General features: G+C 46.3%; 1 protein-coding gene across 2 annotated transcripts in view; it reads left to right on the forward strand.

The window, feature by feature from the left end:
* Nucleotides 1-12058, forward strand: part of OLFM1 (olfactomedin 1) — a 66903-nt gene extending 54845 nt beyond the window's left edge. For both annotated transcript variants that reach the window (XM_066580236.1, XM_066580235.1), the window contains exons 5-6: nucleotides 7874-7980; nucleotides 10305-12058. In XM_066580236.1, the coding sequence (XP_066436333.1) occupies nucleotides 7874-7980; nucleotides 10305-10979 (782 nt within the window). In that variant the 3' untranslated portion in view covers nucleotides 10980-12058. The remainder of the gene's footprint in view (nucleotides 1-7873; nucleotides 7981-10304) is intronic.
* The last annotated feature ends 341 nt before the right edge of the window (nucleotides 12059-12399 follow it).

The following is a 12399-nucleotide window of genomic DNA, read 5'->3' on the forward strand; positions in this document are numbered from 1 at the left end:
ATCACAACAGGTAAGGCAGTCCACAGACAGAAAGCAAATGAGCAGCTGCAGCGGATCCTAGAGCTAATGCTAGCAGGGAAGGTGATAACCGGGAACACCTACCTGCGCGGCAAATGTACGGCAACGGATGAAGAGTATGATGGGCTTCGGATCCAAATCTTATTATTAGATTATTTTCTAAGCTCTGCAGAATTACTCCATAGAAACTCATAGCGGGCACAAGCAGTGGCATACAGAGACCAGAGGGGGCCCCGTAGCCAGCGCAGCCACAAGCCTTTATGGTGTCACATGTGGAATGGTGCCCTCCTGCAAAAGAGAACAAGATGCCCAACACATACTTGAACCATTGACAGCTGTCTTTAGAAGTGACAGAGTAATAATAATGCCAATAGGGGCCCAAATATGGATTGTGACCCACTTAATGACGCAAGTAATAGTAATAGTGACCCCATTAGTAGCCCAATAGTAATAGTAATCCTAGTAGTGGCCCCAATACTAAGTGTCCCCCTTAGTGGCCCAAATACGGATTGTGACCCACTTAATGGTGTAAGTAATAGTAATAGTGACCCCATTAGTAATAATAACCTTAGTAGTGGCCCCAATACGGATTGTGACGCACTTAATGGTGTAAGTAATAGTAATAGTGACCCCATTAGCAGCCCAGTAGTAATAGTAATCCTAGTAGTGGCCCCAATACTAAGTGTCCCCCTTAGTGGCCCCAATATGGATTGTGACCAACTTAATGGCATAAGTAATAGTAATAGTGACCCCATTAATAGCCCAGTAGTAATAGCAATAGTAACCCCAGTACTGGCCCCAATACTAACTGTGACCTTAATGGTGTAAGTAATAGTTACCATGTTAATAGCCTCAGTGGTAATAGTGACCTCATTAGGGGCCCCAGTAGTAATAGTGACCCTGTTAATGGTCCCAGTAGTAATAGTGACCTCATTAGTGGTCCCAGTAGTAATAGTGACCTCATTAGTGGCCCCAGTAGTAATAGTGACCTCATTAGTGGCCCCAGTAGTAATAGTGACTTCATTAGTGGCCCCAGTAGTAATAGGGACCCCATTAGTAGCCTCAGTAGTAATAGTGACCTCATTAGTGGCCCCAGTAGTAATAGTGACCTCATTAGGGGCCCCAGTAGTAATAGTGACCCTGTTAATGGTCCCAGTAGTAATAGTGACCTCATTAGTGGTCCCAGTAGTAATAGTGACCTCATTAGTAGCCTCAGTAGTAATAGTGACCCCATTAGTAGCCTCAGTAGTAATAGTGACCTCATTAGTGGCCCCAGTAGTAATAGTGACCTCATTAGTGGCCCCAGTAGTAATAGTGACCCTGTTAATGGTCCCAGTAGTAATAGTGACCTCATTAGTGGTCCCAGTAGTAATAGTGACCCCATTAGTAGCCTCAGTAGTAATAGTGATCCCATTAGTGACCCCAGTAGTAATAGTGACCTCATTAGTGGCCCCAGTAGTAATAGTGACCCCATTAGTAGCCTCAGTAGTAATAGTGATCCCATTAGTGGCCCCAGTAGTAATAGTGACCTCATTAGTGGCCCCAGTAGTAATAGTTTCTGGAATGTACAGGAACGCAGATGCCAGGATGGAGGGTTGGAAAGGTCAGGAAGTGACAGGACTAATGACAACAGTGGTGGTCGGAGCGGAGCCACAGATGGAGTCAGTAGAATGCTTCCTCAGGTTGTTGCCCGTCCGGCTCGCAGCCAGCAATTATCTTTTAACTGGTCATTAGTATAGCTGGTAAAACATAAATACCGGCTGGTGGTTAATCCCCTGTTGCTCCTCTGAGGTCCTGCAGTTGGCCGCCTGAGGCAGCACGCTCAGGCCACCTTTTGGTAGGCTCACCATTCTCATAGCAAAGAATAGAATGGGCCCCTTATTAAGGTGCTGGATTTTGGCACCCAGAAGAGTCTGTTTTTAACATTCCTTTTCCATCACCCTTAAGACATTTTGCAACGGCCTTGTCTTTAAGCACTTCAGTTCCTCTGGAGAGGGGAGTCCTGCACGGGTTCCAGTCACCCAGTAGAAAAGGTGATGGGGCCAAACATTGCTAGGCCTCCTATCTCCACGGGCCCCATAGCTGCCGCATGTCTGCCTCTACGCCCTGGGGTATAAGAATTGCACTATGTGTTATTAGGTGCTGCACCTGCCTGAGAGCGCAGCTGTGGAGGACCAGCTACACTGAAACGTATAACTCATCTTTTCCTGGTTACTGAAGGGAAGTATCACGCACGAGCAGGGAGGCAATGATTAGCATGAAAGGAAGGAGCAAAGCCCAGACGTTAACACAAGAAAAAGGGGCAACAGGCATGGGGGGCACATGCGGTGGTGATATTGCCACAACATGACAGGATGGTACTGTCCGCATTTTCGTGGGCTGCCACCAGAAGCATTGCAGATTGGATTTTCTATGGAAATGCTGACCTTGCACTGATTGGAAGTTGAAGGTTTTTTTTTCTAGTAAAGACATTTATCCCCTAACCACAGAATAGGAGAGAAATAAATGTCTTATTGCTGGGGATCGCCCGCAGGAATCCCCAGTGATCGTAAGACCAGCGCACCTGAATGCCCCATGTGAATGCAATAGTGGTGCACACTCAACCACCACTCCATTCCCTTCTATGAGGCCGGCTTCACACTGGCGAGGGCGATATCTCCCGCACAATCCATGTGAAACCCCTGGATGCAAGGCGTTTTAATGTGAAAATAGCTTTACATCACTGCGGGGAATCCCACCAGCCGGGGCTAAAAGGGATTTCCCTGCTGCAGCTGAAAGGGATTCCCCCTGTCACAGCCACAGCAGAGGATCGCGGAGTTCTCCCATTGCTTTTAATGGGGCCAGCCCCATCGCAAACAATGGGCAATATCGCAGAAAGATAGAACATGCTGCGATTTTGTTTTCAAGCAACATCACAGATGGGAATGAATCCATTGAAAATCATTGGTTTCATAATTCTGCGTTTTCACTCACTCTCGCATTGCGCAATTTTTTTGCAAGTGTGAAGGCGCCCTGAGACTGAGGGAGATCTATACAATCAGTAATCTTTGGCTATCCCATACAAGTGAATGAAGCGACAGTTGGGCATGTGCAACGCTACTTCATTCACGGGGCATTCCAGTCTCGGGATCACTGGGGGTCCCAGCAGTTAGACCCCCAGCAATCATACATTCATCAATCAATGTCTTTAACCTCTTCCCAGTCCATGACGTACCGGTACGTCATGGAGCCGCGGGGTATGTATGAAGAGAGGTTGCGTGGCAACCTCTCTTCATATAGTGCGGGCGTCAGCTGTTTATAACAGCTGACACCCGCGGGCAATAGCTGTGATCGGCCGCGCGGCCGATCGCGGCTATTAACCATTTAAATGCCGCTGTCAATTCTGACAGCGGCATTTAAATCCCCCGAACGATGTTCAGGGGTCCCGCACGGCTTCCCCCGTGGTGAGATCGGGGGAGCCGTGCAGGTGTCATGGCATCCAGGGGCCTAATGAAAGGCCCCAGGGCTGCTTTACCAGACTGCCTATCAAGCCATCCCCGTGGGGTGGCTTGATAGACTGCCTGTGAAAAAGCAGTATGACGTAATGCTATAGCATTACGTCATACTGCAGGAGCGATCAAAGCATCGCATGTTAAAGTCCCCCAGGGGGACTTCAAAGTAATGAGAAAAAAAAAAAATCAATAAAGTTTTTTAATTGTAAAAAAAAAAAAGTTGTAAAAGTTTAAATCACCCCCTTTTGCCATATCAATTACTAAAAAATCTAAATCATACAATAAAATATGTATTTGATATCGCCGCGTCCGTAAAAGTCCGATCTATCAAAGTAGCGCATTATTTTTCCCGCACAGTGCACTATATACTGGTGCAGCACTGCCAGTATTAAGAAATCTCCAGCCGCGGCTATGCTAGACCACCATTGATACGGCACTGTTCCCCCCTGAGCTCATCAGCGCACGACAATCCTCTCTGCTTAGCATGCAGCACACAGGGAACAAAGCACAAGGAGAAAGGTTAGGGAGCGTCTTAAGCTGCTACCTGGGGACCGTATGCTAATAAGGCCCTTCTCTTAGGGCAGACTTAATTCTGCTGGATAGATCCCCGACTAATTAACATTTGGTCGGCGACCGTCCTTCACCGCTTAAATGTCAGTCCAGTAAAACAGACCTTCTAGTTAGAGCAGCGGAGCGAGGCATTGATGGACGTCCAGCTAGGAAGGTCCTGTAATTGACCGCCGCGCTCTGGGCCTCGGGGGCAATGACCCGGCCAAGTGAACCATTCGAGCCAAAATGAACGATTTAATAAAGACGACCAAACAGAATAAGTGTTTCTCCTGCAGAGATTCCGGGGTTGCATTAGTGAGAGTCGCGCATCCTTCTTGTGCTCCGACTGCAGCAGGGACCGGTCACCAATAAGGACGGGGTCAGTAATGGTGGCGCTGCCCAAACAGGACCTCAGACAATGGCCTGACTGCTGAAGATTAAATGCCACCAGGCTTCAGGATGCACAGCGAGCCATTAATTAAACATCTCTGGTGACATTTCAATGACAGATCAGGGAGACTGAGCCTGAAGAATAATTAGCAGCAGAACAATACGGGCGTCCCGCGCAGCGGGCTGAGGGCCACGGCCCATCCCAGACGTGATACTTCCTACTCAGGGTCACCGCTACTTCCAGGATGGAAGAACCTCCATGAATTAGCTTTCATAGTAATTATATCGATAGTGAATGCAAAGCAGAATGACCCATCTGGACAAAGTGGCTACCATCAGAACCAAGGGCATTGTGAGAATGGCTGCAGATGGCATAGGGAGAATGGCTGCAGATGGCATAGTGAGAATGGCTGCAGATGGCATAGGTAGAATGGCTGCAGATGGTATAGTGAGAATGGCTGCATATGGCATAGTGAGAATGCCTGCAGATGGCATAGTGAGAATGCCTGCAGATGGCATAGTGAGAATGGCTGAAGTTGGCATAGTGAGAATGCCTGCAGATGGCATAGTGAGAATGGCTGAAGTTGGCATAGTGGGAATGGCTGCAGCTGGCATAGTGAGAATGGCTGCAGTTGGCATAGTGAGAATGGCTGCAGTTGGCATAGTGAGAATGGCTGCAGTTGGCATAGTGAGAATGCCTGCAGATGGCATAGTGAGAATGGCTGCAGATGAACACCTAAGAGCCCAGGAACGTGTGATTGCCTAATCTCGGGGGAATGGACTCTGTGGTCACTTCTCCTTTTGAACAATACTATCCATCTACTGTAGCCGAGGTTCTAGGTTTCTTAGGGGTGCATTTCAGACCACCGCAATCTCCAATAGATATTGGGGTGCTTGAAAGTTTGTGAACCCCTCAGAATTTTTCATATTTCTGCTTATAGTTGACCTAAAACTACATCAAAGTTTCACACACGTCTTAAAAGTAGATAAAGAGAACCACATCAAACAACTGAGACATTTATTTATTGAGGAAAAGGATTCAATATCACAAGGCAAAAGTATGTGAACCTTTGCTTTCAGTATCTGGTCAGACCCCCTTGTACAGCAATGCATCTAAATGCTTTTGCCAATTGTTGATTAGTCCTACACATTAGCTTGGAGGAATTTTAGCCCATTCCTCCATACAAAACCGCTTCACCCTGTTATGTTGGTGGGTTTCCTCCCATGAGCTTCTCGCTGCAGGTCCTTCCCTAACATTTCTATAGGAATAAGGTCAGGACTTTGACTTGGCCAATCCAAAACTTTCTTCTTCTTTAACCATTCTTTTGTAGAACGACTTGTGTGCTTTGGGACGACTTCTTGCCACATGCCCCATGTTCTCTTAAGATTCAGCTCATGGACAGAAGTCCTGACATCTTAGAATTTGCCGGTAAAATTTTAAGTCAGTGTTCCATCAATGATGGTGAGTTGTCTTGGCCCAAATGTAGCAAAACAGGCCCAATCCATGAGACGACCTCCACCGTGCTTCACAGATGGAATGAGGTTTTTATGCTGTAATGCAGTGCCTTTCTTTCTCCAAACATAACACTTCTCATTTAACCCTTTCCAATCCAATTTGTATCCTGGTTTTCCTAGGGGGCTTACTCTTTTTCTGGCGTTATACAACGGCGCTATCTGCTGGCTAAAGCCAGTACTGCATGAGGTGACATGTTGGATAGGCTCCGACAGCAGAGAGGCTGGCAATATACAGTAAGAGAACCCCGACTGATGTCTTCCAACATCGGAGCAGTACAGCCTTAAATCATAATGTCTTCAGAGGTCAGACAGTGGATTGGAAAGGGTTAAGCCAGAAAGTTTGGTCACATCTGTCCACAAAACATTATTCCAATAGCCCTTTGGCTTGTCCAATGATCTTTAGCAAACTGCATATGGACAGCAATGTTGCTTTTGGAAAGCAGCGGCTTTCTCCTTGCAATCCTGCGATGCACACCATTGTTGTTCAGTGTCCTCCTGCTGGTGGACTCATCAACATTAATATTAGTTCATGTAAGAAAGGCCTTTAGTTGCCTAGAAGTTATCTTGGGTTCTTTTGTGATCTTGCGGACTATTAAACACCTTGCTCAACCACTCCTGGGAGGGCAATAATGGTCTCAAATGTTCTCCATTTGAACAGTCTGTCTGGCTGTGCTGTCAAAACTCTTTAGAGACGGTATTCTATCTTTTCCCACCCTGATGAACCTCAACTCTTCTTCTGAGGTCCTCAGAAATCTCCTTTTTTCGTGCCGTGATACACTTCTACAAACATGTTGTGAAGATCCGACTTTGATAGATAGATGCGGTTGCCCGTTCACACCTGATCGTCATCCCATTGATTGAAAACACTTGACTCTTAGGGCGCTTTTACATGGGACAATCTATTGGGCAACAGATATCTGGTAGGCCGCCCAGCGATAATCGTTCTCGTTCAGCGTTCAGTTGGTGCATTTCTACTGAATGACAATCTTTAGATCCTCATCAGATCGCGGGGATCTGAATGATAATCATCCCGTGTAGAAGCCCCTTTATTTCACCTTCTAATTCTCTGCTAATCCTACAGGTTCACATACTTTTGCCGCTCACAGACATGTGATATTGGACCATTTTCCCCAATAAATAAGTGACTAAGTCTAATATGTTTAACTCATTGGTTTGATTTGGTTCCCTTTATCTACTTTTAGGACGTGACAATCTGATGTCGTTTTAGGTCAAATGTAAGCAGAAAGATGGAAAATTCTGTAGGGTTCACAAACTTTCAAGCACCCCATGTATGCAGCTGATCTGGAGATGAGCGGCACTTAATGGAGCAGAACTAATAACTTCATACATGCAGTCATTGAGCTCCTCTTATGTTCCGTGCAGTTTTGGACTGGCTTGAAAAAGAAAAGTTATTAAAAGTCCAAACTTGGGGGTGGGGGGGTGGGGGGGTGCGCATGTAAGAAGGGGCCTCAGAGCAGACGTCCGGTCGAGGTTCACACTGCTAACCCCCCAACCCCTATAGTACACATGTTGTAAGTAGTATGCACCATATTCTAGGATCAGCAGCACAAAGCAGGGGGCACCGCTGATCTCTACTGCTACTTTACATGCACCAGACCCAATTCCACCTTTCACACCCACAGACCGGCTACAAAGTGACGACGCCGGCTGGAAGGTTTTGATGTGACCCTTGTATCGGAGATTTACATGTAGTAGTAAAAGTCTCGCTTAGAGATCTGCAGAATATTACTCCTCCATATTCCTCCCACTATGTCAGCCATATTTTACTCCTATATGATATTCTGTCTGACTCGGCCCCATAAATCCCCCGGGAGGATATAAATGTGTGACATTGCACTGTGATTGGGAAGTTAAAATGCATGAGAACGTAATTCACTGGTGTTTTGCAGCCTGTGGGAAGCTGACGGGCATCAGTGAGCCGGTCACAATCAAGGCGTCCGGATCCAGGTTCGGTTCGTGGATGACAGATCCTCTGGCTCCAGAAGGAGATAACAGAGTAAGTAGCATTTACTTTATACAGTAGATCGACCCCAGCATATGGAGAAACTGGGAAGGCTGGGTTATAACCAACATGGCTGCCATCGCGCCTTCTGCCTACCTATAGAGTGACATTGCTGTGGGAGGTACAGGCAGATTTGCGATTTGGATATCTCAGAAAGATGGGTCAGATATGTAATATCAGCTATATTGGCCGTCACCTGGCTGTCCCAGGAACCGAACGTTTACAGTATATTAGGAGGAAATGCTCCTTGAAAGGCTATTCCTATCTTAGGGCTCTTCTACACGGCAGTCGGATGAGCACTGATCAACGAGTTTGGCATTTGTTGAAATGGCCTTTACGCAAGTCGATGGGGACAAATTCGTCCCCAATACAGAATCATCATTGGCAGCACCCCCCCCCCCATTTACATGGGGAGGTGTGCTGCGACAACAATGATTTCTTTGCCTGCACAAATGATGAGATCAGCCAAGTGTTTGCTTCTTCACTGGCTAAACGCAGCTTCATAAGGCCTCATGATCATCGGCTGTGTAAAAGGTCCTTTAGGATGTGCCATAGATCCCCCCTCTGGAACCCAAAAGGATAGTCCCGCCCCCTAGTCTACCTGGTGAGGCGGCAGCCATTTCCAGGTGGAGAATAAATGGACAGATAGCTCCCTAGGATTCACCGAAATAGCCACATACACTTTCATACCAGGCTGGAGGGCGTGGGGGACCCCCATTCTGCAAATATCGGCAGAGATGGAACCCGCAGCTATCAGACATTTATGGCATATCCTGTGGACAAGGTTATAACATTGCAAAGTATAACTTGAAGCTCCTGGGCTTCTATGGTTTCCTCTTATGTGGTTGAGGGCCCCTATAGCTACTTCTTGTCTAGTGGACTATGAACAGGACATATATGCTATAGTAAGATTGGCATCGCCTGCCATGTGACGATACGCAGAGGATGATATCGCAGTGATAATAAGCCATGAACAGGGCAGCTGTAGCCCCCGCAGCCTCACAGGCCGGTGGGTGCTGGAGGGAAATCCTTTTCTGACATTTTCCTTGGAAATGTCATATGTAAATGTTGTAGCCGGGTGGGTGCAGGATCCTTGCAGGCTGTCACTGCGGGGTATGAATCACGCAGGCACCAAACACAAAGATCTGGCCAGAACACAAGGGATATTTGAAGGTCTCGGTTTTTAAGTTCACAGTCATCGGAGTTCCGGTCTCATCACTCCGATTGTGGAAGAATTGATCTGTGAAGTCGAGTTTATTAACATAGGAATAAATCATCTGGTTTTTCTCTCAATTAACATCGCTCTCATCGAGTTTTTGGTAGATTCTGTTTTCCTATACTGCTATAGAAGCAAGAAAACAGAATCCCTGGCCAAATGGATCCAGATTGTGATGGAAACAGACGGCGCAGAATAGCTCCCATTGACTTTAATGGGGTCTGTCCAACTTCCTTTATGCATTCCAGCACTTTCCAGGATGAAGCAGTGCAGCATGCAGCGCTATTTCATCCTCGGTTGTAAACGGAAATCTGCAATTTCTCTGAATGAAAAATCTATGCAGATATCCCCATCCTCAAAGGGGTTCTAACACAATTACAAGTTATCTTGCTAATCGGTTGGGGTCTCATCATTGGGATTCCCACCAATCTTAAGAGGGTCACTCTGTCTGTCATGCCCAAGTCAGTACTCTCCCTGCAGTGGTGTCACACATTGAATGGACTGAGCAAGTGTGGTTGGCGCTCCATTCATTTCAATGGGGCTGACGGAACTAGCCAAGCAGATGCCACTCAGGTATCTCCGCAGTCATAGAATCCTAGAATGGTAGAGCTGGAAGGGACCTTCAGGGTCATCGGGTCCGACCCCTGCTTAGTGCAGGATCACTAAATCATCCCAGACAGATATTTGTCCAGCCTTTGTTTGAACACTTCCATTGAAGGAGAACTCCCCACCTCCCGTGGCAACCTGTTCCACTCATTGATCACCCTCACTGTCTAATATCTAATCTATGTCTCCTCCCTTTCAGTTTCATCCCATTGAAAGGGAATGGAGCGTTGGTGTGTTTGCTTGACCAGCACTCCGTTCACTCTCCTCCTCACTGCGGAGGGTACAGTACTCCCACAGTGAGGAGGAGGAGGGATAGGGGACCCCAATTCTTAAGCTCAATGGGAGCCTTGGGGGGGGGGGGGGGGTTGACAGCCCAGTGCTCACTTATATCACCAAGTGAGCACACAGGATATCTTACCCCTTCTTAGCCGCGCCCTTTAATACTTTGTGCTGCTGTGAACAGTTCTTACTGTTAATGTGTTTATTGGCCCTGCAGGTCTGGTACATGGACGGATATCACAACAACCGATTTGTAAGGGAGTACAAGTCTATGGAGGACTTCATGAACAGTGACAACTTTACCTCTCATCGCCTGCCCCATCCTTGGTCTGGGACCGGCCAGGTTGTATATAACGGATCCATATATTTCAATAAATTCCAAAGTCACATCATCATCAGATTTGACTTGAAGTCAGAGACAATCCTGAAAACGCGCAGCTTGGACTCAGCTGGTTACACCAACGTTTACCACTACGCATGGGGGGGCCAGTCAGACATTGACATTATGGTGGACGAAAATGGATTATGGGTGGTCTACGCCACCAATCAAAATGCTGGGAACATTGTGATCAGCAAACTGGACCCCAACACTCTACAAATACTGAAGACCTGGAATACAGGTTACCCCAAGAGAAGCGCTGGCGAGGCCTTCATGATCTGCGGGACTCTCTATGTCACCAATGGATATTCTGGAGGAACCAAAGTGCACTACGCTTACCAGACCAACACATCCAACTATGAGTACATCGACATCCCCTTCCAAAACAGGTATTCCCATATTTCCATGTTGGACTACAACCCCAAGGATCGCGCTCTCTACGCCTGGAATAACGGACACCAGGTCCTCTACAACGTCACCCTGTTCCACGTTATCAGGTCCGATGAGTTGTAGCTAAATCTGTTGTCCTGGCGAACAAACTGACCAAAAGAAAAAAAAAACAACAAAAAACAAGAAAAAAAAACATAAAGAATACCGTTACTAGAATAAAAATGGCTGCCAAAACTCCACCGTCCATTGAACGTTCCAACCAGATTGGACGATTCCCTCCAGATGTAAAAAAAAAAACAAAAAAACCCCAGAAATCTTCGGGAACTTTACCTTTTAATACCACATAATCCAACGATAGAGGAAATCAATAAACTGCTGCATTCACCATCCAAGGCGAAACCTTCTATACAAGGCAGTGACTGTTTGCTACAACGGACAGAGACGCTGTGACTATGAGGAGAAGGGGAGAGACTATGTATCATTCCAGCGCTGCGGCTGTAAAGAACGGAGGATTTATCCTTACATTTTTTTTTTGGGTTCTAGATTAAAAGAAAGATGAATAAATCCGTAAAAAGGAGCTTATAGATATCTGAAGGGGCCGTGGCTCCGCAAGTATTCGTAACCGAGAAGCTCTCTCCTAATCGCAGTGGATTGCGGTTCGTATTGCGGCGATAACAGTAGATTGTCCATATTGTTTAAACTTATGTATCAGAAGACTTCTCATGTATAATGTCTGTCGTTCTCTGAAGTATTCCGCTGTATTTGTCTGTTCACGCGATGAATGTCGTTCAGTTTGAAGTAGTTTGGATTTATTAAGAGCAATGAATTTTGTTTCTGTAAAAACTATAAAAAAAAATGAAGAAAAAACTATTTATGACATATAATATATACATATGGATACGTAAGAGTAGAGGAGATGGTTATATACGAACGGGGAGGCGGCAGAGCCGTCGTCTCAGTAGAGAGCACATTCACTCATGGGAAGGTGATGGCGATTCGGCAGGATGGGACCAGATCCTACCCCTCCCCCACCCCCCCACCCCCACCTCCAGTACATATAGGGGAGAGATGCAGGGGCTTTGTTTTATAGTTACTGTATTATTATTATTATCACGCTCATCAGGAGACACCGAATCACAAGATGCAGGACAAAATGATTTGTACGATCCACAACTATGTAAAGAACAATAAAAAGAGATATTAGAAGACGCGCCTTGTTTATATCACGTGCCGCCCCGTGACAGCGAGGAGGTCACTTCTGTATGTCCGCCCTAACACTTTCATATCTTCTATGAGCTAATCATGGCATTTTCCCCCAGCCCTGATAGATTGCTACAATGTATCGGTACTTTGGTAAACTGTTTAGAGTTTCTATAAACTGGATACAATGTTTGTAAACACTGAGCTGTGACCAATACTAGGTAAGTTCTGGCTTCATTCACACTGTACAAAAGCTCATGAAAGATATCCATAGGCTCCTGTTATCCAATGGTGGGTCCTCTTGGCCTCTATATCAGGCCAGTATACATCGATATAGCTTTTT

This window comes from Eleutherodactylus coqui, chromosome 10 (assembly GCF_035609145.1).
Source record: "Eleutherodactylus coqui strain aEleCoq1 chromosome 10, aEleCoq1.hap1, whole genome shotgun sequence".
Classification (NCBI taxonomy): Eukaryota; Metazoa; Chordata; class Amphibia; order Anura; family Eleutherodactylidae; genus Eleutherodactylus; species Eleutherodactylus coqui.